The sequence below is a fragment of the Capra hircus genome, chromosome 19, assembly GCF_001704415.2.
Source record: "Capra hircus breed San Clemente chromosome 19, ASM170441v1, whole genome shotgun sequence".
NCBI classification, from domain to species: Eukaryota; Metazoa; Chordata; class Mammalia; order Artiodactyla; family Bovidae; genus Capra; species Capra hircus.
In genome coordinates, this window is record NC_030826.1 from 38,174,933 (window position 1) to 38,202,460 (window position 27,528).

The 27,528-nt window shown below is 47.2% G+C and overlaps 1 protein-coding gene and 1 long non-coding RNA gene across 3 annotated transcripts in view; one reads left to right on the forward strand and one right to left on the reverse strand.

The window, feature by feature from the left end:
• SP2 (Sp2 transcription factor) overlaps nt 1–18,279 on the reverse strand; it is a 30,566-nt gene extending 12,287 nt beyond the window's left edge. The window contains exon 1 of the mRNA XM_018064952.1: nt 18,141–18,279. Within this exon, the coding sequence (XP_017920441.1) occupies nt 18,141–18,147 (7 nt within the window). The 5' untranslated portion in view covers nt 18,148–18,279. The remainder of the gene's footprint in view (nt 1–18,140) is intronic.
• Nucleotides 18,598–22,438, forward strand: LOC102171816. 2 transcript variants are annotated; one of them, XR_310799.3, is made up of 3 exons: nt 18,598–18,714; nt 20,771–20,921; nt 21,279–22,438. It is a non-coding gene; the product is annotated as an uncharacterized LOC102171816 (long non-coding RNA). The 2 variants fall into 2 exon arrangements; XR_001296898.2 differs by lacking the exon at nt 18,598–18,714 and adding an exon at nt 18,730–19,102.

Below are 27,528 nucleotides of genomic sequence, written 5' to 3' on the forward strand. Positions count from 1 at the left end.
AGGAGAAACAAGACAAGTAAAACGGAAATCAGGGGAGCTTGCGACTCTAAGCCCTCTTACAGTTTACAGATCACAAGAAAAAGAGCACCGTGCAGAGAGTCAGACTTGGATACACCTCAGACCTTTGGAAAGCAGGTCTCAGGAAATACAGAAACAAGAAGGGTATCACTCAGAGACGGGAAGAGGCAGAACGGCTCAGGCACTGAGCGCTTGGAACCACTCAGTGTGGCTGGTCTCTGGTTTCTCTTTGGGAGAATGATTCTTAAATGAGAAAAGGTAAAGAAAAGGTAGGTAAAGCAGGAACTGCAGCCCAGGACAGGTTAGTAAGCAGGCTCGTCAATGCCCTAAACGGTTTCCAGGCCCTGAGGCCACATAGGCTGCACTCCACAGCAGGCAGAGACTTTGCAGCAAACTGTGTGAGGAGCCAGAGGGCAGCTCTGGGCAGATCGCACAGGTGGATCCTGAAATATCACAGACACTGATCCTCAGCAAAACCCTAGAACAAACGACTGAACAGCGCTACAATTACTAAGGTGAGGAAGGCAGTGATCTCAAGGAATAAGCATGGGGTTGCTAAAACCAAGTCATGCTGAACAAACCTGTTTCTTTTTTATGGGGTTTTGGATGGCTACACTGAGAGAATAGTATACAAAAGCTCCCTGTGAATCAACAGGGCATTTGACCGAAACGGTCACAGTATTCTAACGAACAAGAAGGGAAAGAACTACATGCAGAATAATAGTCTAGTTTGGGGGCTAAGCTGAACATGCCTCTACCTAAGTGCTGAGATCCAGTCTGTCCTGAGCAGTGTGCTGCTATGAGGCCAGCCAGGGTCTCCTGCTAGAGGTGGGTCTCCCGACCGGGTTGGCAGGGTTCCCCTCGGAGGCTCATGCTTTTTCTAGCAGAATGTTTTATTCTTGTGTTTTCACTGCGATGATCATCTTTTAAAAATGAACACATACTGGGACGTCCCTGGTGGTCCAGTGGTTAAGATTTTGCACTTCCACTGCAGAGGGCATGAGTCTGACCCCTAGTCAGGGCTAGGATCACGCACTGACTCGTGAGGCAGCCAAAAAAGAACATGTAACTACAGATGACTGAGTAACTGCTGCTTAACCAATTTGCACATTTCTGGGCCTCTGTGAGTTGTGTACCACTGTATTGGTACCAAGTGGCACCACTCTTAACTACATGGGCTTAAGACAACTTAATTCTGCACATTTAATTCATGGCACATTTGTGCAAAGTGATGGATGATGGCTCTTCAGAAGCCTCGGAGGACGTCACTGGACACTAGACACGGCAGGGTGGGTGTGCAGAACTCAAGGAGCCAGGGTGTCAAATCTGTGCTGAACGTATACTGACAGCAGCAACTGAGGTTCAGTCAACTTTTCCCCCACCAAATGATGCTGATTTTATTGGCTTTTCTTTAGTTATTGAATTAATTTTATAGGCACTACATCTATGAACTGATGAACAGATTGTTATACATAATTAAGTAAGGTTGCAGCCTTACAGTGTAAACAACCTAAGTTGACTGAAAAAACATCTTCCCTTTAGAGCAGTGTTTAGACTATTCAGACCATGAACCACAATCATAAAAACAACTCACATCAAGACCCAGTATAAGCACATACACCCCCACACACTTCCCTGTCCTACGCTCATGCAATAAGAATTTCCTGAAATAAAATTTGCCCTTGCTACATGTGATGGGCTTTGATATTTTTCTACTCTATTTCATTTTTTTAAATGCCAGTTGTGACTCACTAAATTGGTTTTGTGCCCTACCGGCTGGAAACATGGCTTCAAAGCAGTCTATCCACCACCCAAGTTAGGGAAACCATGCAAAAGACCTAGAAGGCAAATTAACTTTATGGATGTCACAAAACTGAGGATTGTAAACACAATGGGTGTCTGTACCAGGGTTCAAAGAGAACTTAAAAAAACCGGCGTGTGCAGTGCTCAAGAGCATGAGGCTCCAGACCAAAATGAGCGTTCAGACTGTGGGACGGCTGGGGCCTTCCTCTCCCAGCCTCAGTGCACCACCTGTAAAACAGAGGTAAGGTCATCCTGACACGATTCTAGGAGGCGTCAGTAATGAGAGATATTGAGCCTAGAGTGGGGAATCAGTAAATGGTGGTTTAAACTTTGAAGTTGAGTGAACACTGCATTTGAGTTAAGAAGAAAAAAAAAATCGCATGCACATAGGACAGGAAGATAGCGCTTAACCGTGTTTCTCATGTGAATAAGCCCCAGTGGTTTTGACTCAAAGTTATATGGGAAGCAACAGAACCTAGATGTGGTTGCCAAAAATGCTACTGCGATCTTGGACTGCATTTCCAAAAGTTCAGTCATAGAAAATAATAGTCCTCGTCTGCTCTGTACTGGCCCCGCCTGGAGTGTCGGGTTCCGTCCTGAGGGATGTTTTGAAAGAGGGGTTTTCAAGCGGAGCTTGAGGGCAGCTGTGGTGGTGTCCACCAGGACATTTATTCCACACATGTACTGAATGAGAAGAACCAAGACTTTGGGGTGGAAATTTCAGCTTTCTAGAGGGGAGAACTTTCAAACACTGGGATCAGTTGCCTCTTGAGGTAATGTTCTCCCTTCTCTGGAGTCGTTTACCCAGAGGCAGGATGTGTGTTCCTCCGGTGGGGTGGGAAGGTGGATGAAATGATCTGATCTGAAAATGTACATGTTTTTATAATCCTCAAACCTCACTGCTGATAAAAACACAGGATGAGTTAGTTGCTGGCAGGGCTGGGAAGGGCAGGCAGGGGCTCTTCCAGGAGGCTCCCCTGGGCTCAGGTTCACTTAGCTAAAAATGGTGAATGACTCTCCCTCTGACATCCCCTGTTATGAAACAGGAGGACACCAGAAAAGGATACAGTGCAAACAAAATGAAAACTGGCCCAGCGCTTATTCACCTCCCTTTCCCATCTCTCTCCCTCTGCGGTCATCAGCGCCCCGGAGTCAGAATGTCTAGAGATTCTGCTGGGCTGAGTGGCTTTTCAGTTAGGAAGTTAGAGCAGAGTCCTGACGCCACTGCAAAATGACATCCCAGGATGTGGCAAGGAGATGAGTCTCCATTTTGGTTGTCCAGCTCCACAGCCCGGGGGCCACAAAGCTCTGTGAGACTCTAGGAGAGAAACCACTGGTTTGAGATCTAGAGGAGTATTTCAGGGGCCAGCCAGGGAGGAAAATGAAACCAACCAAGATGGTGCAGGGAGAACGCTTTCAGTCTGTGCTGGCATCAGGACTCTGCTGTAACTTTCCCCTTTCCCTGGCTCATGAAGTTTTATGGTGGTTTGCTCTACCAGCAATTGCAGCTGTCTTAGGCTCCAGGGAAAATTTCCAAGGCTGTCACACAAGGCTTCCAGGCAGGGGTTGGGGGTTGTTCAGTGCCTGACAGGTCCACTCTTGATTTTCCTTTTCCCTATACTGGAAACCAACTTAACTCCAATTTAAAACCGTGAATGTCCCAGATCTGGATGAACATACGATGGTTCATCTCCACCTCCATCCCTCCAGCTGCAGCTTCCTCACTCCTTGGCCAAACTTAGTGGAAAAGCTGCCAGCACCCTGCTGTCCCGCTCCCTTCTCACCTGCTCACTTGGACTTTCACCCCAGGTCTCTGCTGATACTGCACTCGCCAGGCAACCAGGGCCCTCCTCATTGTTTAATCCAACAGACCCCTGACCCTTTGACCATTCCCTCCTCTTGAAATCCCCACAGATTTTCTCCTACCTCTCCAGCCACCTCTTCCCTTTGCGGGCTCCTTTGGCCATTCCTTCAGTACGGATGCTCCTCAGTATCATCTTTCCCACCCAACACCCATTCCAGGGGTGACTGTGCCCACTCACATGGCTTCAAGTACCTTTCCCAGGCTGATGAGCCCAGGTCTATGAATGGGCTACACATCTCCCTTCTGAGTGGTGGACCAGTACCTCCAGCCCTCTGTGGGCTTTTCACCTGGGTTGGCCACAGAACTGCCAATGCCAAGCTGTTACCTGGGCCCATTCTCTCCCTGGCCTGCTCATCCCCAGTCACCATGGGCCTCCTTTCAGATCCCTGAAGAGCCTCCATCTCTTCCCCATTCTCATCCCTGCCCTGTCCTTGCTCAGAACTCTTTCTTCTCTCTTCACTAGCTAACACGACTCACCCTTCAGACCTCAGGTTGTTTTTTTTTCCCCTCAAAAGCCCACTGTGTAAAAGGCATGTCATTTCCTCGGAGAGGCCTTCGAGGAGCCTTGACATGAGGTTAACTCGTCTGGTAACTCACCATGCATTAAATCATTATGGGCTTAACGTCTCTCTTCCACACTCACGGAAATCAGAGGGCTCAGGTCTGTTTTCACTGCTGAGCCGCTACATCAAGCCTATTACACAGCACAGTGACACCAGTGCCTGGAGGCTGAATGGATAATAAATATTTCTGGTTAACCAGCCCCTTCTGGTACTTCCAATCACAACGAAACCAGAGCTCTATCCTCATCACCACCCAATCATCAAGTCCTCCTGGGTCTGCCTCCTAAATACGAATCTCTCTCCATCTGCCTTATGCTAGAGTTAACCACCTTCAGCCCAGCCAGAAATACAGCCCAAAGCCTTCAAGATGGCTCCCTAGCCTCTGGCCTAGCCACCTCTAATCCAACCTCCACAGTTTTGTCTAAACAATCTTTTAAAATGTAAATTCACTCAACTACTCCCCCAGATTAAATCCTTCAATCAGTTTAGTTCAGTTGTGTCTAACTCTTTGCAACCCCATGAATCGCGGCACGCCAGGCCTCCCTGTCCATCACCAACTCCAAGAGTTTACTAAAACTCACATCCATCGAGTCAGTGATGCCATCCAGCCATCTCATCCTCTGTTGTCCCCTTCTCCTCCTGCCCCCAATCCCTCCCAGCATCAGGGACTTTCCCAATAAGTCAACTCTTCGCATGAGGTGGCCAACTAGAGTTTTAGCTTCAGCATCAGACCTTCCAATGAACACCCGGGACTGATCTCCTTTAGGATGAACTGGTTGGATCTCCTTGCAGTCCAAGGGACTCTCTCAAGAGTCTTCTCCAACACCACAGTTCAAAAGCATCAATTCTCCGGCACTCAGCTTTCTTCACAGTCCAACTGTCACATCCCTACATGACCACTGGAAAAACCATAGCCTTGACTAGACAGACCTTTGTTGGCAAAGTAATGTCTCTGCTTTTTAATATGCTATCTAGGATGGTCATAACTTTTCTTCCAAGGAGTAAGCGTCTTTTAATTTCATGGCTGCAATCACCATCTGCAGTGATTTTGGAGCCAAAAAAAATAAAGTCTGACACTGTTTCCACTGTTTCCCCATCTATTTCCCATGGAGTGATGAGACCAGATGCCATGACCTTCGTTTTCTGAATGTTGAGTTTTAGGCCAACTTTTTCACTCTCCTCTTTCACTTTCATCAAGAGGCTTTTGAGCTCCTCTTCACTTTCTGCCATAAGGATGGTGTCATCTGCATATATGAGGTTATTGATATTTCTCCTGGCAATCTTGATTCCAGCTTGTGCTTCCTCCAGCCCAGCGTTTCTCATGATGTACTCTGCACAGAAGTTAAATAAGCAGGGTGACAATACACAGCTTTGACGTACTCCTTTTCCTATTTGGAACCAGTCTGTTGTTCCGTGTCCAGTTCCAATTGTTGCTTCCTGACCTGCATATAGGTTTCTCAAGAGGCAGGTCAGGTGGTCTGGTATTCCCATCTCTCAGAATTTTCCACAGTTTATTGTGATCCACACAGTCAAAGGCTTGGCATAGTCAGTAAAGCAGAAATAGATGATTTTCTGAACTTTCCTGCTTTTTCGATGATCCAGCAGATATTGGCAATTTGATCTCTGGTTCCTCTGCCTTTTCTAAAACCAGATTGAACATCTGGAAGTTCACAGTTCATATATTGCTGAAGCCTGGCTTGGAGAATTTTGAGCATTACTTTACTAGCATGTGAGATGAGTACAATTGAGCGGTAGTTTGAGCATTCTTTGGCATTGCCTTTCTTTGGGATTGGAATGAAAACTGACCTTTTCCAGTCCTCTGGCCACTGCTGAGTTTTCCAAATTTGCTGGCTTATTGAGTGCAGCACTTTCACAGCATCATCTTTCAGGATTTGAAACAGCTCAACTGGAATTCCATCACCTCCACTAGCTTTGTTCGTAGTGATGCTTTCTAAGGCCCACTTGGCTTCACATTCCAGGATGTCTGGCTCTAGGTGAGTGATCACACCATCGTGATTATCTGGGTCATGAAGATCTTTTTTGTACAGTTGCTCTGTGAATTCTTGCCACCTCTTCTTAATATCTTCTGCTTCTGTTAGGTCCATACCATTTCTGTCCTTTATCGAGCCCATCTTTGCATGAAATATTCCCTTGATGTCTCTAATTTTCTTGAAGAGATCTCTAGTCTTTCCCATTCTGTTCTTTTCCTCTATTTCTTTGCATTGATCACTGAGGAAGGCTTTCTTATCTTTCCTTGCTATTCTTTGGACTCTGCATTCAGATGCTTATATCTTTCCTTTTCTCCTTTGCTTTTCACTTGTCTTCTTTTCACAGCTATTTGTAAGGCCTCCTCAGACAGCCATTTTGCTTTTTTGCATTTCTTTTCCTTGGGGATGGTCTTGATCCTTGTCTCCTGTACAATGTCATGAACCTCCGTCCATAGTTCATCAGGCACTCTGCCTATCAGATCTAGTCCCTTAAATCTATTTCTCACTTCCACTGTATAATCATAAGGGATTTGATTTAGGTCATACCTGAATGGTCTAGTGGTTTTCCCTGCTTTCTTCAATTTAAGTCTGAATTTGCCAATAAGGAGTTCATGATCTGAGCCACAGTCAGCTCAGATGAATTTAACTCAGATGACCATTATATCTACTACTGTGGGCAGGAATCCCTTAGAAGAAATGAAGTAGCCATCATGGTCAACAAGAGTCCGAAATGCAGTACTTGGATGCAATCTCAAAAACGACAGAATAATCTCTGTTCGTTTCCAAGGCAAACCATTCAATATCACGGTAATCCAAACCTATGCCCCAACCAGTAACGCTGAAGAAGCTGAAATTGAACAGTTCTATGAAGACCTACAAGACCTTTTAGAACTAACACCCCAAAAAGATGTCCTTTTCATTACAGGAGACTGGAATACAAAAGTAGGAAGTCAAGAAACACCTGGAGTCACAGGCAAATCTGGCCTTGGAGTACAGAATGAAGTAGAGCAAAGGCTAATAGAGTTTTGCCAAGAGAACGCACTGGTTATAGCAAACACCCTCTTCCAACAACACAAGAGAAGACTCTACACCTGGACATTGCCAGATGGTCAACACCAAAATCAGATTGATTATATTCTTTGCAGCCAAACATGGAGAAGCTCTATATAGTCAGCAAAAAAAATCCTTCAATAGTTTAGGCCAAAACAAGCCGCCCCTCCCTGACCACCTCCCCCCTCCCCCACCCCCAACCTCTCCCACTTTATCTCTTGCCCTTTCAACTCTCTCCACAAACATTTCCGTTTTTTCCACTTCAGGAACTACAACACATTCTCACCTGGAGCCTAAGCACACTCTCTCCCATTCGTCTGGCCAACTCCAGTCCTTCTTCAGAGCTCATGTGTAGCCCTCCTGACATCTGGGGCAAGTGCTCCCCACGTGTGAGGCAAGTGCCGCTGCTCTGTGCCAGTGTATATGCGCCATGGCACCTTCACAGAACTTTCCCCTGGCAACAGGGCAGGGAGCGCAGCTCCTCTAGAGCTCTTTCCATAGGCTGCCCCAGGGAGCACCACGGAACAGAAGAGGCTTCAGACGGGGCCCTGGAGCCCTGCCCACCAGACTGGGGGTTGTTTCACTGGTCTTTCACTTGAGAATACTACTCTTGAGCCAGGGGATGAGAGAAAGGGAAACAAAGAAACACCACAACTGAGAAAGAACTTGGCTCAAATTCCACAGCCAGGCCTTGGGGGTACTTGGTTTTTATTGTGTCGTTGGGTCTTACCACCCTAACTAAGGCTTTCTTGGCTATCTGCTATGGTATTTCCCCTAAAGGAATTTCACTCTGTGCAAACTGTTCTTCTGTTGGCTATTTTGGTCAGCTCACCTGGGCCTGAAGCCAGCAACAGTTCCTAGGCCCAGTCCAGTTGCCTAGCCTGGAAGAATTCAGAGCTGGTAAGGGAAAGACTAAACCATAGCTGGTTTTAGGAAACTAAGCTGGACCTCAAAGGGAGCTGAGAATGGACTGAGACAGAAAGGATCAAGAAAGACTCTAAAAGACTATGAGCAAAAATCCAACAATTAGAATAATCATATAAAAGAGATCTGTAACAGTAGAAGGAATTTCATTGATTTTCAAGAAAAGAGAATAGTTCCAGGTGTGGCTATTGCCAGAGGCAAGTAAAGATTGCAGATCCTGTCTCCACCCACTTATTGAGCCCTCTAGTCTTCTCCCAAGTTTGACCTCAGCCTCAGCCACAATTTCATCAAGAAGACTCCCTTTATCAGCCAAGATCGTTATTTCTCTCCTTATCGAACAAAACTCCTCGCAACAGCCACTGTACTTGCTGTCCCTCATTGTTCTCCTTCCAGTCTTTCTTGAACCTGTTCCAGCCAGGTTGCCCCTTTCTATCCACACCACAAAAATCACCCCCACCACCAGGGACCTCCATTTGCCAAGTTGGATGGTTAATTCTTAGATCTAGGCTTGTGTTATCTGACAGTTGGCCCCTCTTCCTCCTTGAAATAACATCTTCACTTGGCCTGCAGGGTGGCCTCTTACCCCTCTGGCTGCTGCTTCTGAGATTCCTTGGCTAGGTCTGTCTCTCAAATTCTAAATGCTTAGTCTGCTCCAGGGCTCAGTCTTAGGTCCTGTTTTTTTTCCTGTCAACACCTGTTTGCTGGGGGATTTCATCTAGTCTCATAGCTTTAGAAACCAATAATATATATAGGTTCACACAGACCTAGTCGGCGCTTCCCTGGTGCCTCAGTGCTAAGGAATCTGCCTGGAATGCTGGAGACACAGGTTCGATCACTGAGTCGGCAAGATCCCCTGGAGAATATGGCAACCCACTCCAGTACTCTTGCCTGGAAAATCCCATGGACAGAGAAATCTGATGGGCTATGGTACATGGGATTGCGAGTCGGACACAACTTAGTGACTAAACCACCACAGTCCTGATGACTCCTAAACATATCTTCAGATTTGTATATCTTGACTGCCTACTGTTATCTCCACTTGGATGTACTGGTAAGCAACTCAAACCTGCCCTAGCGCCAAAGAGGGCTCCTGTTAGCTCCCTAGTTCTGTGCCTCCTTCAAACTTCCCCAGGGCAGTGAATGGAACTCCACTTTTTCAGCTATTCAGCCCTAAAACCTTGGGAGTCATCCTCGATCTTTTTTCCACTCTGTGTTAGTTGCTCAGTCCTGTTGGATTCTTTTGTGTCCTTATGGACTGTAGCCTGCCAGGCTCCTCTGTCCATGGAATTTTCCAGGCAAGAATACTGGAAGGGGTAGCCATTCCCTTCTCCAGGGGATCTTTCCGACCCAGGGACTAAACCCGGGTCTCTGCATTACAAGCAGATTCTTTACTGTCTTAGTCACTAGGGAAGCCCACTCTCTAATTGTCAAGAAACACTTGAGCTCTATCTTCAAAATATATACAGAATCTGACTGCTTTCACAACCACTTCTTTTTATCACCCAGGTTCAGGTCGCCATCATCTCTCGCTTGGATATCTGTGAGTCTCCTGGCTGGGCTTCTTTGTCCCTGCTGGTTTTATTCTCAACCAGCATCCAGAGACCCATCAAACTTAAATGCAATCCTGTTGCTCCTCTGCTCAGAGTCCCTAATACATACTATCTCCCAGGCAAATTAAGAGTCAAAGTCCACACCATGACACATAAGGGGTCCATGTGACCTCTCTGACTTAGCTGTCACTCTCTCTCACTCACCGCTTAGGCCATGCTGGCCTCCCTGCTATTCCAGTACATGCCAGCTAGGGCCCCTCTGCAGGCCCTTTGTACTCACTGTTCTCTCTGTTTGAGTTCTCAGTCCCACCCCCGTCTCCCCTCCCCAGATTGTTGTTGTTTAGTCGCTAGGTCTTGTCCAACTCTTTACGACTCCATGGACTCCCAAGATTATGCCTGGCTCAATCCCTCCCCTCCCTCCTTCAGGGTTTTCTCAAACTCCCTTCTCTGACAACCCTATGTACACCATACCCCTCATGTTCTCCCGTCCTCTATTCAGTTTTCCCCTTAGCACTTCTTATTGTCTGATATCTACTAGCTACTTAATGTCTTCTACCAGATGTACCTTCCTTACCTACTGGCAAGGAAGATGCTTCATATATATATTGGTTGAGTGGATGAATGAATGAATCCTGGAGGCTGCAGAGCAGGAGAGCGTGAGTAGAATCTAAGAACCGAAGGAAAAAACCTGCAGATCTGCGTATCCTGGCACTAGGTGCTGGCATCCACTCACCAGGTCAGCTCAGCCGACCCAATCACAGAAGGAACTCAACTCTGCCAGTCACTTCACATGGGGACAAGTCTGCGTGTGGACCAGCACAGTCGAGTCTTTCTGCTGGACAGAAACCTCAGACATGCACCTCATCACCACACACCAGGTGCCGCATCTCAATCCCTCTTTCAATGAACAGGTACTGGGGAGAAATTCTTTCCCAAGTTAAGACGATGTGGGTCCCTGCTGTCTGAAGACCTCTTATCTATCTCCACCCTGCAGCTCTCTCCTGAAAATGGGACCACATCATTTGCTAGCTCGCATCCTATCAGACTGGAAGGGACCCTAGAGAAGTGAGTGGGGACACAGGACAGCCAGCAGGGGATGGTGAGAAAGAGTCCCAGGAAACAGTACAAAAATACTGGGCCTCAGAACTCTGCCAAAAACAGGAAAGAAGAAACCAAGACAGACTTTTTCCCCTCTAAAGAATATCATTATGTACAAACTTTATGTACATGCTTTCTCTGCTTCGTCACATTTGTGAGTCACTCTGTACATTCATCTGGGACACAACTGGTTAAAGTTAGTGGTGACTTCATTTCCCCTGGGACGAGAGAGTCACCATTTATTCTTCTGATGGCTGGGAAATGTTTTGATCTGTTCTGAGGCTAGTCTGAGAAGACTTCCAGTTAGACACTAGCTGGGGGCAGACATAGTCCACATCCAATCACACGGCCCGGCCTGCTGTCTCTTCCTCCCTATTTACACCCTCTGAAAGGCGGCTTTGTGGTTCCACCGAGTCCCCTAGGAGAGATAACAAACACCCCACAGAGGAAGCTCTAGAAAGAGGATATTTGGAAGTGTGCAGGCCAGTGCCTGCTGCTTTCTGAGCCGTTTTCACTGCGTGGCTGAGATGAAGAGACCACCTAACAGCCTCAATCATGGCTTGGGGACAGATGCATCCAGTGAGGTGGGGCTTCTGGCTGGAGACAGCATGCAGTGCTGATGCTGAAACGAACTGTCGCTCAGGGAAATGAGATGGGCAAAGGGAGGATTCGGCTGGGTCTGCAAGCACCTTCTTCCTGTGGCAAACAGCTCTGACATCTCAACATTGCTTGGAGTTGCTCACAGAGGGTAAACTGAGAAGCAGCAAAACTGAGCACTTTGTTCTTTGTACTCCTCCGCTCCTGAGCAGTACTCATCTCCCAAGAGCATGCCAGCCTGAAGGCCAAGCTGATGAGAAGCATCACCAGTGGGGGCCTCAGAATATCCAGGAAGAGCAGTGGAAGTGGCAGTGTCCCCAGGCTGCCAGAGCTGATTCAGCTTGCTTCTGGGCTCTCTTCTCACCTTGAGTGAGGCAATACAAAAACCTGTTTTCCATTTCGGAATCCTGTCAACTGGAACAAAGCCACCAGTGAGAGCATCTCCACAAGGGCCATCTCTAACCCTTTCCTACTCAAACAGATAGTGCCCTTGAATTAGTACTGCCCCATGTTTTTACCTTCTTCATTCATCTTTCCAACCTAGCTTCAACAGACAACTGACAGCAAAGTGAGGCCTCCCCACCCTGAGGTCCCCAAGAGAATGCTGCTAGCCGAGAAAAGATCTGATAACCGAAGAAGTAGTTCTTAACAGAGAAAAGTGACTTTGAACTATGTTTCAGAAATACAAAGATCTAAGTGCTGACTCTGGGTAGAAAGGAATAAAGAAAAAGTTCTTTTTCCTTCCTTCAATAGAAGGAAGTCACTCGAGGAGATGCATGTGGATTCAAAACAAAAGCAAAGCAAAAACAAAAAAGCATCAACAAATGCATTCCACAGTGATATCCACTTCTTAGCCCATCTTGGCTTCCAGCCCAGCTAGTTTAGAACTTGCTGGGAAGACATTCACAAATCCAGTTAAGCTGCTCAAAGGGAAACTCCAGATATAACACCCAATACACTAATAAGAAAATACTAGAGCGCCTCCAGATAGATTTTGCTGTAAGTCTGCAGCTCACGAAGTTTCAGATTGGACAATTTAATCATTTAAATTCAAAAGTACTCACATCTCTACGTTTTCTGATACTCTATACACCCTTTATTATTATTTTTTTTTCTATACACCCTTTAAAGCAGTTCTCTGCACCTTCATTCTGTGGCCATTGTCTATCTCCTGCAAAATAATTCCTAAATTTTTCAATCTCTCGACATAAAGCTTCCAATTTGTGTGTTGACAGAGAACAAAGGAGGTAAGAAGAATCTTAGAAGAATATATTACATTTCATCATAGAAATGTGGGTGAGCAAGGTCTATAAGATTGCTAAACCCAAGCCAACACTAGGGTCTACTGGTAAGCTGCAACTTAAATGTTTTCAAAAAGGCCTTGGTTGGGCAATCCTTGCGTAAAGCAAGCTTGTGAATGATCATATACCTATAGTGAAAGCAACTGTTTAGGCTACAAGAGACTGTGCAACTTCTCCAAAACGCTACTATTCACAAACAGAAGAACTAGCAATTTCAAGGCCAAAGATATCAAAATGAATTGTCCTCTCTGCTGTTATGCCAGGAGGCTCCTTTACCCGGACAGTTGCCAGAATCTTCTTAACACTTCTCTCCTCTGACAGGCCTGCAGAGCCCCAAACTTAATAGAATTTAAGAGAAAAGAGCCTATTGGTCTATAAGAAGCCAAACAGTGAGGCCAAACTCTTCCTCCTGGCATTAGCTCTCCCTGCAGAGCTGTGAAGTGACGCTCCAATGATGAACTAACTCTACTCGGGTCTCCTTGACAAAGAGACCATGTCTTTACAAGCCTAGCCCAGGGGGTTCATAATTATGTCAGACCAGCTTTTTTTTTCCCCCTCATTGTTGCTGCTTTTAAACAAAGACGTTAAGCCTCTGTACAACCTAGTGGAAGACCAAGAATTAGAAAACTTGCCAATGGCTCCAGCCAATGAGAATCCATTTCCAACAGATATTAATGCCTGTTAGAAGCCACTGGTCTGACAGAATGTGGTCCACTGGAGAAGGGAATGGCAAACCACTTCAGTATTCTTGCCTTGAGAACCTCATGAACAGTATGAAAAGGCAAAATGATAAGATACTGAAAGGGGAACTCCCTGGGTCGGTAGGTGCCCAATATGCTACTGGAGATCAGTGGAGAAATAACTCCAGAAAGAATGAAGGGATGGAGCCAAAGCAAAAAACAATACCCACCTGTGGATGCGACTGGTGATAGAAGCAAGGTCCGATGCTGTAAAGAGCAATATTGCATAGGAACCTGGAATGTCAGGTCCATGAATCAAGGCAAATTGGAAGTGGTCAAACAGGAGTTGGCAAGAGTGAACGTCGACATTCTAGGAATCAGCAAACTAAAATGGACTGGAATGGGTGAATTTAACTTAAATGACCATTATATCTACTACTGCGGGCAGGAATCCCTTAGAAGAAATGGAGTAGCCATCATGGTCAACAAAAGAGTCCGAAACGCAGTATTTGGATGCAATCTCAAAAATGACAGAATAATCTCTGTTCGTTTCCAAGGCAAATCATTCAATATCACGGTAATCCAAGCCTCTGCCCTAACCAGTAACGCTGAAGAAGCTGAAGTTGAACGGTTCTATGAAGACCTACAAGACCTTTTAGAACTAACCCCCCCAAAAGATCTCCTTTTCATTATAGGGGACTGGAATGCAAAAGTAGGAAGTCAAGAAACACCTGGAGTAGCAGGCAAATCTGGCCTTGGAATACAGAATGAAGCAGGGCAAAGGCTAATAAAGTTTTGCCAAGGGAACGCACTGGTCATAGCAAACACCCTCTTGCAACACAAGAGAAGACTCTACCCATGGACATCACCAGATGGTCAACACCAAAATCAGACTGATTATATTCTTTGCAGCCAAAGATGGAGAAGCTCTATACAGTCAGCAAAAACAAGACCAGGAGCTGACTGTGGCTCAGATCATGAACTCCTTATTGGCAAATTCAGACTTAAATTGAAGAAAGCAGGGAAAACCACTAGACCATTCAGGTATGACCTAAATCAAATCCCTTATGATTATACAGTGGAAGTGAGAAATAGATTTAAGGGACTAGATCTGATAGAGTGCCTGATGAACTATGGACAGAGGTTCGTGACACTGTACAGGAGACAAGGATCAAGACCATCTCCAAGGAAAAGAAATGCAAAAAAGCAAAATGGCTGCTGGGGAGGCCTTACAAATAGCTGTGAAAAGAAGAGAAGCGAAAAGCAAAGGAGAAAAGGAAAGATATAAGCATCTGAATGCAGAGTTCCAAAGAATAGCAAGGAGAGATAAGAAAGCCTTCTTCAGCAAACAATGCAAAGAAATAGAGGAAAATAACGGAATGGGAAAGACTAAGAGATCTTTTTTTTTTTTTTTTAGAGATCTTTTCAAGAAAATTAGAGATACCAAGGGAACATTTCATGCAAAGATGGGCTCGATAAAGGACAGAAATGGTATGGACCTAACAGAAGCAGAAGATATTAAGAAGAGGTGGCAAGAATACCCAGAAGAACTGTACAAAAGAGCTTCATGACCCAGATAATCACGATGGTGTGATCACTCACCTAGAGCCAGACATCCTGGAATGTGAAGCCAAGTAGGCCTTAGAAAGCATCACTACGAACAAAGCTAGTGGAGGTGATGGAATTCCAGTTGAGCTGTTTCAAATCCTGAAAGATGATGCTGTGAAAGTGCTGCACTCAATAAGCCAGCAAATTTGGAAAACTCAGCAGTGGCCAGAGGACTGGAAAAGGTCAGTTTTCATTCCAATCCCAAAGAAAGGCAATGCCAAAGAATGCTCAAACTACCGCTCAATTGTACTCATCTCACATGTTAGTAAAGTAATGCTCAAAATTCTCCAAGCCAGGCTTCAGCAATATATGAACTGTGAACTTCCAGATGTTCAATCTGGTTTTAGAAAAGGCAGAGGAACCAGAGATCAAATTGCCAACATCTGCTGGATCATGGAAAAAGCAAGAGAATTCCAGAAAAACATCTATTTCTGCTTTATTGACTATGCCATCACAATAAACTGTGGAAAATTCTGAAGGAGATGGGAATACCAGACCACGTGACCTGCCTCTTGAGAAACCTATATGCAGGTCAGGAAGTAACAGTTAGAACTAGACACGGAACAACAGACTGGTTCCAAATAGAAAAAGGAGTATGTCAAGGCTGTATATTGTCACCCTGCTTATTTAACTTCTGTGCAGAGTACATCATGAGAAACTCTGGGCTGGAAGAAGCACAAACTGGAATCAAGATTGCTGAGAAAAATATCAATAACCTCAGATATGCAGATGACACCATCCTTATGGCAGAAAGTGGAGAGGAGCTCAAAAGCCTCTTGATGAAAGTGAAAGAGGAGAGTGAAAACGTTGGCTTAAAGCTCAACATTCAGAAAATGAAGATCATGGCATCTGGTCCCATCACTTCATGGGAAATAGATGGGGAATCAGTGGAAACAGTGTCAGACTTTATTTTGGGGGGGCTCCAAAATCACTGCAAATGGTGACTGCAGCCATGAAATTAAAAGACGCTTACTCCTTGGAAGAAAAGTTATGACCAATCTAAATAGCATATTGAAAAGCAGAGATATTACTTTGCCAACAAATGTCTGTCTAGTCAAGACTATGGTTTTTCCAGTGGTCATGTATGGACGTGAGTTGGACTGTGAAGAAAGCTGAGTGCCGAAGAATTGATGCTTTTGAACTGTGGTGCTGGAGAAGACTCTTGAGAGTCCCTTGGACTGCAAGGAGATCCAATCAGTCTATCCTATAGGAGATCATTCATTGGAAGGATTGATGCTGAAGCTGAAACTCCAATACTTTGGCCACCTGATGCAAAGAGTTGACTCACTGGAAAAGACCCTGATGCTGGGAAGTATTGGGGGCAGGAGGAGAAGGGGATGACCGAGGATGAGATGGCTGGATGGCATCACCGACTCGATGGACATGAGTTTGAGTGAACTCCGGGAGTTAGTGATGGACAGGGAGGCCTGGCGTGCTGTGATTCATAGGGTTGCAAAGAGTCAGGCATGACTGAGTGACTGAACTGAACTGAGAAGCCACTGGAACACTGACATCATTGGCCCAATTGATAGGTTGTCTGACAGATTCGCCCCCTTCATCACACACAAGAATTTAAAACAAAGTAAGACACTGCAGTTATATTCATTATTGCAGACAACAGGTTTCTTTATGCTATCAAATCTAAATTACTCCTATGGTGTGGAATCTACATTCATTCCCTTCAAAGCCTCTCTATGAGCTGGCCAACACCCTAAATGTTCTAGCCTGAAAAATCTTATCCAAAATACCCACTCAACACTTAGTCCTCCACTGTCATACTTAATGCCTTCTGAGGTACAGCATGCAAGTTTTGGGCACGCCAGTGTACTGCCCAACAGTCATCACTCTTGTCTGCAGTGAAACTCGTGTAATGGGTGACCATGGGTCAATTAACTGTTTAAAGCAGATTCATCAGCTCCTCCCTCCCTTTCTCTAAGAAAGCAACGAGTAAGTGAGCAAGAAGTAGTCTCAGAAGAAGACACAAACTTCGGGATAATATGCACTGAGAAAAGCCCGACTGAGACCCCCTGGATCAAATTAATTAAGAAACAATTAAACATGACAGTATCTTGGAATCAAAACCAAGGAATGCCGTGAGGACAAGTTTCTCAATTGCTGGGAGGAGAAGACACAATTCCTTTTCATCTAAAATTAGAAAGCCACCCAGAACATAGGCCAAGAAGCATGGGTAGAAGGCTGAGAATCATAAGCTAGCAATGAGAATGGAGGTAGGGTGAAGAAAGGAAATACCCATTTTGTTTCACTTCTTGTGTCATTCATTAGGTTTGCTCCCGGCCTTTGGGATTCGGCAGTTCCAAGCTCCCCACCCCCATGGGATATCAGGCAACAGGCTGGGAGTTCTGTCCACAAGTTCTTAAACGTCTCACAATTCTGCTAAGCGTTGACACATTATCTAGCTGGAAGCTCAAAGATGCAAGTGAAAATATTAAAAGGTTTCTGCCCACTCCTCAGTCTAAGGCGAGAGGTCATCTACTTAGGGAGCGCCCTAGTGTCCTGACACCATCTCTAGACTTTCTACCCAGAGAACTACGTTGGCTTCCACGCCCATCAGTGCCCATGTGTTGGCGCCGTCGGAATTTCAAGTATTCCCCCGCCCCTCTCCGCAGTCGGGAGAACACTGAATCGCTGGTGGGCACTTAGAGTCAGAATGCAAGAGGGTCCCGGAACACAGGACAAGCGCACAGGGAGCCCGACCGCCTCCTCAGAGCAGACCCAGACAACGTCCCCGGGCCAGGAAACACTCAGGTGGGCCGGCGACCAGGCAGACGGGGTGCCAGGTTTGCCCTGGATGCCCGCTCCTCTCGCCAGCCCCGGAAGCGCCTCCCTCCCGCCTAGCGGGCTCCGAGGGGGCGGGGAGTCGAACGCCCCCTTCCGGGTGCCTCCGCCTGGCTGGCCAGCCCCGCTCCTCCTCCGGGCGGGAATCCTCCCTCCCCGCCCCTACCGGAGCCGGGCCCCGGCGCCAGGTCCGGCCCCAGGGGGGAACCCCCAGTCCCGGCTCCCTCTCCCTGCGGCCTCTGCCCGTCTTCCCAACCCTTGAGAGCCGGGAAGACCCCGCCGGCAGCGGTCAGGACCCACCGCTCATTACGACATCTTCCTCCCTGGCCTCCGCCGCCTCCGCCGCCACCGAGAGCCTGACACCGCCCGCCTAGCACCCGCCAATCCCGGAGCCCGCCACCGCCCGAGCGACGGCAGCGTTCACCAATAAGAGCTCGGTACATTGGGGACCGACAGCACTATCAACCAATCAAAGAGAGTCATCTAGAGCGACGTTGGCTTGGCCAATAGACCTGTGAAATGTCACTGACGGACGGTAGCGGGCACCAACCGGAAGCTTACTGAAGAGTGAACGACATGTTCGCCAGCCAACTGAAGGGAGGCAAAGTCCCACCTACCAGGTGTTTGATGGACAGCAACAGGAAGCTAGATGGGGAGGGGCTTAGCTAAGGAGTGGTTTTGTATTGGTCGTGGTTGACCTTCCACCCACCTCTAATCCAGAAGATGAGTGATAGATCTGCCCTAAAGCCAATCAAAAGTCCTCAGGGTGAGGCCGACAAATGCCCTATAAATAGCATCTACTTTGAGCCTAAATCCAGCGTCGCCCTGGTGTGGTAGGGGCGTCTCGCTCTTCCGCTATTCAACTCGTTGCCAGGTGAGTTGAAAGTCACCAGCGTTTTATTCAATTTTTTACCTTTCATCGCTTCTGAAGAGGGAAGTGAGCCTCCAGGCGACTTTGTCAGTGAGACATTGGCGGCAGGCACAATAGCGGGAGTTGGGGCTGCGTGACACTTCGCAAAGTATTTTCACCGTCTCAGTTCAAATCCCTCATAATCTTCACCTGGTTATTGCATCAACCTGCCAACGTGGGTATCAGAATCACCTGAAGCTCTCTAAAAGATTCTAGGACTGCCTCTCGTGTCCGGCGCACGACAGAAATATGCATTCTAACGAGCGCCTCTGGTGGACAGAATTGGCCTCTGCCCCCACTTACCTCCTTGAATGAAGCGCTGTGAGTACAGCACTTGGCAGGCGCGACCTGGGTAGGTTTCTCTTCCCTGTAAGATGTGTAACTTTGGAACGCGTTAGTGAGAGGGAATCCACTCTGGTGTCAGACCAGCCTGGGTTCGAAACTCGCACGGCCTACTTACAGGAGAGGCAGGGTACCGAAACTCCGTGCATCTTATGTCCTCATCTGTGAAATGAGGCTGCTCACACCTACACCTTACAGCAGGACTTTCCTTTTTTTTTTTTAATCATAACCCCACAGTGAGAAATACATTTGCATTCTTACCCAGTACACTTACACTCCTGTGAGTGGATGATAAAATTTTACAAAAACAATACTTAACCCTTCCTACCATGATCCATTGATGTATTTTGTCCTGTCCAATCTTTTTCTTTCTTCCCTCCCTTTCTCCCTCCTTTCCTTTTTTTTTTTAACATTGAAGTCTAGTTGATTTACAGTATTGTGTTAGTTTCAGGTGTATAGCACAGTGATTCAGATATATATATATATATATATATGTGAGTGTGTGTGTGTGTGTGTATTCCTTTTCAGAAGGAATGTATTCCTTCTGAAATACATACACAGTGTGTGTGTATTCTTTTCCCTCATAGGTTACTACAAATTACTGAGTATAGTTCCCTATACAGTGGGTCCTTATTGGTTATCTATTTTATATATGCATGCATGTTCAGTCGCTGAGTTGTGTATGACTCTGCAACCCCATTGACCAGGCTCCTCTGTCTGTGGGATTCTCCAGGCAAGGATACTGGAGTGGGTTGCCGTTTCCTTCTCCATGGGATCTTCTCAAACCAGGGAGCAAACCCACATCTACTGCATTGGCAGGCAGATTCTTTACCACTGTACCACCAGGGAAGTTGTTATTTTATATATAGTAGTGAAAGTGTTAGTTGCTGAATCATGCCCAATTCTTTGCGACCCCATGGACTGTAGCCCGTCGGGGCTCCTCTGTCGATGGAATTCTCCAGGCAAGAATACTTGAGTGGGTAGCCATTCCCTTCTCCAGGCGATCTTCCCAACCCAGGGATCATACCCAGGTCTCCTGCATTGCAGGCAGACCATTACCATCCGAGCCACCAGGGAAGCCCTATGTGTATATGTTAATCCCAACCTCCTATTTTATCCTTTCCCTTACTTTCTTTTCTTGATCATGGCTGGCAGTTTGAATAATATTATCATGAAGGGTTGATGTAATAAAATACAGAGCAGAATGCTCAGTATATTGTAATTATTGAATGATTGTTGCTAGTCTCTTCCAGGCTACCCCTTTGAAAAACTAGGGCTTCAAAAGAATTCATTTTTTCAGTTAAGATCCTTCATTGGCTCCCTTCGCCCTTCTAGATAAAAAGTCCATACTCCTTTCTAGGCAAGCAATGGCCTTCACACTCTTTGTGTACCTTTCATGTTTCATTTCCCTCTGCCATCCTATTCTCTTTCCATAATCCTACCTTTTTGCCTCAAGAAAAGGTTCCACAGTTCCTAAACACATACTCATCCATTTCCTGTCTTTTTCCTTCCTTTTTCCTGGTAAACGCCTATGCATCCTTCAAGAACCTGCTCAAAGTTTGATCTCCTGCTAAGCCAGATCATTTTCCTTCTCTGGGCTGTTCTTGGCACAGGCAAAGGGCTTCTTCACTCTCTCACACTGCATTACTCAATTTCATTCTTCTGACTTCTCTCCTAGACTGTGGGCTGCAGTGGAAGGTTTGAGGCCAGGACTAGAAGACTGGCAGGAAATGTATGCTGAGCTAAAGAATGAATATTTGCATACAATTACATCTACATATGACTTGTTTATGTAGACCGTACAGTCTGTTCCCATGCCTTTATTCAAGGTAAGATTGCTTCACTGTTGAGCCAAGGACTCCGCCTGGGTTCCATGAGTCAGCTACTTTAGGGTGCAGGGATTTGAGGGGTGAGGTGGGGTTGAATTTCCTGCTGGGCTACTGCCAGACCTCTTATGAGATGAAAGCTGGGGCCGCTGTGCTTCTTCCACCCCAGAAGCCCCGTCATGAAGTCAGAGGAAACTTCTTCCACCCCAGAAGCCCTGTCATGAAGCCAGCAGAAGCGGGAGGGATTTGCATATGTGGGTTGGGGGCAGGGTGCAAAAACTTCAAAGAATTTGGCAGCAGTTTTGAGTAGTTTAAATGGTTCTTTCCTTTAAAGACCACCATGTTTCTTGTTTCCACCAGAGGTACAGCTGAGGAAGGGGGCGCCTGCTAAGGAGAAGACCCCGTTGTACTTTTGCCAGGACCCTTGGAGTCCTTGAGCCTCACTTAGAACACACTAAAGCCATCACACAGTTTGGCTTCCCACAGATCGCTTCCCGCAGATGGCCCCCAGACTCTACAGAGAGGACAGGCAAGGTTGCCAGCTCCTAATGCCTGCTTTCCCCTGGGTGCTCTTTAGATTCACTAGAGATTGTTTAATAAATTCTAAACCATGGCCAAGAAAATCAGTATCTCTGAGAGTGCAACCCTGGTGGGGGTATTAAGTTCTTCAGGTTACTCCAACAGGCAGCCAAATTAGAGAACTGCTGGTCAGCCCAAAGATGTTTTCTGGTGGGGTCCTCAGGTAAACCACTATGAATAGTCTATAACCTTCACCTGTACTCATTCCTGTCCCTCCTCTTCCTGAGTTTCTCCCCTGCCCATCCTACCTGCTACGATCTCCACGAAGCCAGGGTGGACAGGTGGTTCCAGCTGCAGGTCTCAGCATCAACCAGGAGAAGAATCTCTTCCATGGGTACACCTGGACATAGCTTCTCCTTTGGTGATACCTGCCTTGTTTCCAACCACTTTCAGCCTCTTCCTGCCCTAAGTTGTCACTTTCTCCCCGTTTCTAATTTGTAAAGTTAACCTGTTCTCCACCGCTAAAGTCCCTGTATTTGTCTTGTCCACCACAGCACCTTCCACTCCCAGCACATTGCTTGATATATAGTAGGTACATGGTACATGCTTGTTGACTGACTGAATGACTGCATCTGGAGGAGTCCTTGGGCCTAGAAAAGAAAACAACGGTCTCAAAGGCCCTGGCTAAATCATCTAACTTCTGGGAAAACAAAATCGAACTTTTAAGTCCTGCCCTGATGCTCCAGGCCTCTACCGTGATGCTCCAGTTGCATCTACCTGTTACTTTTCGCCTCCTGCCCAAAACCTCCCACCCCCTGTTCAACTACAAATGCCATCTCAACCAAAGATTACCCAAAATGTCCCGCCTGATAACGTTTCCCTTACCACTTCCACAAATCTCCCCTTAAATATGAAGCCTCCCTGATCCCTCTCCTGCTCAGCCTGGTTGTTAGGCCGACTGTCACCCCTTCTTGCCTGAATAAAGGTAACCTACCTCCGTTGAGGTCGTCTCTTCTTTTCTGCCTCAGCCCGCACTACCTTACATTCTTGGTGCCGAAACCCAGGAGAGGGCGAGGCACTCATGTCTCACTCTCGCTCGCTCTCCCTCTATTGTTTCCCCTTTTCCTGGAATCTGGAAACGTGAACTCACTTTCTGCCAGGGCTCATAAGTTCCCCTCAGGGATGCCATGTGCCCTTGTGAGTGCTGCAAGCCTTGTCCTAAGGCTTTATTGGTGCTTTACGTACCCACAGGCCTCCGGCTCTATCCCCTTTTCTCTCTGACAACCTCTGGAATAGGGAACTCTTGCCATTCGACTGCTCTACATGCAACACTCCACTCAAGCTGGTCCCTAGATTAAGGTAAGATCTGGACGGTGTTCTAGAGGTGCCCTAGAACCCAGTCCTCTCCGGGTCCCGGGGACCCCGGCCCAGGACCACTCTGTAGGCAACAGTGAGGGACGCTCCACCTCGACACAGAGCTCTCTTCTCATAACGCCTGTTATTATGGGTGACAACTCGAACTCCCAGTGGGAGCCTCTGCTTGCCTTTCAATTATGGGATCTGGCCAGTCTGTCCCAAAAGATTCCCCTCTGGCCTGTGTTCTCAAAAATCTCAAACCACTCTTACTCACTGAACTCAAAGCTAACCGTTTAAAACAACTCTATACAGATCTGGCCTCAATACCAATTGGACAGTCAAGATCGCTGGCCTGAATTTGGCACATTTGACTTTAACATTCTTAAAAATCTCACTGACTTCCTTAAACAGAATGGCAAGTGGTCGAAGGTCCCGTATACCCAAGCCTTTTGGGCCCTTCGGAGCTGGTCCTACCTATGTAAGGTGTGCTCCACCCACAAGGTCCTTCTATGCACCTTGCCTCCCAAAGAAAAGGGCTCTTCTTCAGTTAACCCCCGGTGGTGACCTTCTGCATCCCTGGAGTTTGACCCCACTGACAGCCCCCTCCCTACCAGCCACACCTCCAACCCTCTCCTTCCCCCTCATCCAGCTCACCTACTGACTCTGAAACCTCTCTTGACTCTCCCTCAACCCCACTACCCCATCTTCCCGACCCCTCCCCCACTCCCCCTCCCCTGCCCTGGTCCCCCCGCCACAGGGTCAGTACATGTTTCCCCTGAGAGAAGTGGCAGGACCAGAGGGCCCCAGCTGAGTGCACGTGCCATTTTCATTGTCAGACATGAATCAGATAGAAGAAAAGGTAGGATCATTTTCTGAAAATCTACCAGATACAGAAAAGAATTCCTGAGACTCTCCCAGACCTATAACCTCACATGGAATGACATATATTATATCCTAAATGCCACTCTCACCCCAGATGAAAAGAACCGTGTCTGGGAAGCAGTGAAAGCCCATGCTAATCCCTTACATAACCAAGACCGGGATAGCCCAGCTGCTGATGAGGCGGTGCCTCAGTTAGATCCCCGCTGGACGTACCAGCCGGTGACCCAGGTATCAGGAGATTCAATCAAATGACTACCTGCCTTCTAGAAGGAAAGCAGAAAAATACTCCTATCCATGTCAGTTATGATGAAGTCAGGGAAGTCACCCAAGGGACAGATGAAAATCCAGCCTTATTCTTGGCATTCCTCACAGAGGCAGTCTAGAAGTATACCAACCTAGATATCACCACCCCTGCTGGGTTACTCTACCTTCATGTTCAATTCACCAGGCGGTCCACCCCTGACATTAGACGCAAGCTTCGACAACTAGAGAAGGGCCGAGACCACCCACAAAGAGACCTTCTAGAAGTAGCCTTCAAGGTGTTCAATGATAGGAGGCGGCTACGAGAGAAAAAGACCATGAGAGAAGCTAAATATGCCTTTTTGGCAGCAGCAATTAAGGGAAGAGATCAGCCCGGCCCAAGTCATCTCAGACCAGGACTTAAGACCTGCCCCTTGGACCCTGCTTCCGATGCAACCAGTCAGCCCACTGGGCAAAGACATGCCTAAACCCACGATCCTCCCCCCCACAAAAGCGTACCCAAACTGTGGTTGATGGGGACACTGGAAAATGGACTGTCCCCAGGGATTCCCTGGCACTCCTGGGGAGGTCCCCACCTCCCAGACCTGGAGAGTGGAATGTCCACAGGGATGCCCTGGAGCCCCTGGAGAGATCCCCACTTCTCCCCGGAACCCCAGCCTAGCCCTATGAGAGTTGTTCCAATGACGGGACCTGGGTTCCAGCCCCGAGGCCCGTGTCCTGGACACAAGCTTGTAACTCAGGTTAGGTGGGGTAGTGGCTGGTGAAAAGATCTCCTTTATAGTAGGCACTGGAGCTACTTTCTCTCTCTTAATTTCCTACTCTGGCCCAACTCAAGACTCAGAACTCACAATAAAGGAGGTCTCTGAAGAAACCTATATGCAGGTCAGGAAGCAACAGTTAGAACTGGACATGGAACAACAGACTGGTGCCAAATAGGTTAAGGAGTACGTCAAGGCTATATATTGTCACCCTGCTTATTTAACTTATATACAGAATACATCATGAGAAACGCTGGGCTGGAAGATGCACAAGCTGGAATCAAGATTGCTGGGAGAAATATCAATAACCTCAGATATGCAGATGACACCACCCTTATGGCAGAAAGTGAAGAGGAACTCAAAAGCCTCTTGATGAAAGTGAAAGAAGAGAGTGAAAAAGTTGGCTTAAAGCTCAACATTCAGAAAATGAAGATCATGGCATTTGGTCCCATCACTTCATGGGAAATAGATGGGGAAACAGTGGAAACAGTGTCAGATTTTATTTTGGGGGGCTCCAAAATCACTGCAGATGGTGATTGCAGCCATGAAATTAAAAGACGCTTACTCCTTGGAAGGAAAGTTATGACCAACCTGGAGAGCATATTCAAAAGCAGAGACATTACTTTGCCAACAAAGGTCCATCTAGTCAAGGCTATGGTTTTTCCAGTGGTCATGTATGGATGTGAGTTGAACTGTGAAGAAAGCTGAGCACTAAAGAATTGATGCTTTTGAACTGTGGTGCTGGAAAAGACTCTTGAGAGTCCCTTGGACTGCAAGGAGATCCAACCAGTCCATCCTATAGGAGATCAGACCTGGGTATTCATTGGAAGGATTGATGCTGAAGCTGAAACTCCAATACTTTGGCCACTTGATGCGAAGAGTTGACTCACTGGAAAAGACTCTGATGCTGGGAGGGATTGGGGGCAGGAGGAGAAAGGGATGACAGAGGATGAGATGGCTGGATGGCATCAGTGACTTGATGGACGTGAGTTTGGGTAAACTCCGGGAGTTGGTGATGGACAGAGAGGCCTTGCGTGCTGCGATTCGTGGGGTCACAAAGAGTCGGACACGACTGAGCGACTGAACTGAACTGGAGTTCCCTTAAGGCCCAAAATCAGTCCTCCATTACTCTGTCAATTTGGAAAATCGACCCTCATACACTCATTCCTCATAATGCTTCAGTGTCCCATGGCACTCCTAGGGAGAGATTTGTTATCCAAATTGGGGTCTTTATTACCATACCCCCTCCCCAATAGTGTCTCTATATTCTACATGCAGACGGCACCTGGACTGTCCCTATCCCTCACCCCTGACCTTCCTTTGGATCTACCCGCCCTAGACCCCCAAGTCTGGGACACTGATCACCCGTCCGTAGCCAAACATCATCCCCCACTCCACATTACCCTAAAAGACCCCTCAGCTATAATCACTCAACATTACTCTCTCACCCTGGAGGCCCACAAGGGATTTAAGCCTATCATAGACCATCTTCAAAGTCTCCATCTTAATTCCTACCCATTCACCACCACACAACACCCCTAATTCTGGCAGTAAGGAAGGGACTAAACTCTTGGAGACTGGTCCAGGATCTGTGAAAAATCAGTGAGGCCATCATGCCGACATTCCCAGTAGTCCCTAACCCTTACACCCTTCTGTCTGCGATACCCCCGACTGCAACCCACTTCACGGTATTAGATCTCAAAGATGCCTTTATCACCATCCCCCTCCTCCCCCTCTCCCAACCCCTTTTTGCCTTCACCTGGCAAGACCCCGAGATTCATGTTTCCCAACAACTAACATGGACAGTTCTCCCCCAGGGGTTCAGAGACAGCCCGCACTTTTTTGGACAGTCTTTACAAAAGGACCTACAGACACTCGACCTAGCCCCGAGTCATCTCCTCCAATATGTAGATGAGCTCCTTTGTAGCCCAACCCAAAAACTCTGCCCTCCAACATACTGCCAAACTCCTTGGGGCCCTGGGGTCCTGGGGTTATTGGGTGTCCCGATCCAAGGCGCAAGTAGTACAGACAGACGTCACCGACCTGGGGCTCTCCATATCCCACCAACAAAGAACTATTCTCCCAGATAGAATCCAGGCCTTGATTAATTGTCCACTTACAAAAACAAAAAGGGAATTCCTGTCTATCCTCGGCCTCCTAAACCTTTTCCGTAGCTGGATCCCTAACTTCTCCCTCATTACAAAGCCGCTCTATGAGGCAACTAAAGGTTGTCTGGGTGAGCCCCTCTTTAACCCCTCCTCACTGTCCAATCCTATTCGCTAGCTCACCAAGAGCCTCCACTGAGTGCCAACTCTCCACCTGCCAGATTACACCAGACCATTCTTTCTCTTTGCCCACTCCAACCAAGGACAGGCCCTGGGACTTCTATGTCAGTGGGCCGGAGACACCTGGGCTCCCATAGCCTATCTGTCAAAACAGCTGGACATGGTGACCCAGGGATGGCCTCCCTGTGTACAGGCCGTGGCTGCTATTGCAGCGCTCGTACCTGAAGCAAATAAACTCTAGGCATGCCCCTTTAACAGTCTGTTCTCCACACACCTTCTGAGACTTGCTATCACATCAGGCTTTTCTCTCCCTTCCCTCTTCCAGGGTACAGGTCCTACATGCCTTTCTCCTCGACCCTCTGCTCTCATTCTCCCCGACCCTCCCCTTAACCCCGCCAGCTTATTACCCACATCCTCTACAACAGACCCCCTCCTACATAGCTGCAGCCTAGGGTAGATCTTACCCAAAACCCCTTCCAACATTTAACAGATCAGCCCATCCTAGACCCACCACACTGGTTCGTTGATGGCAGCTCTCAAAAATCCCCA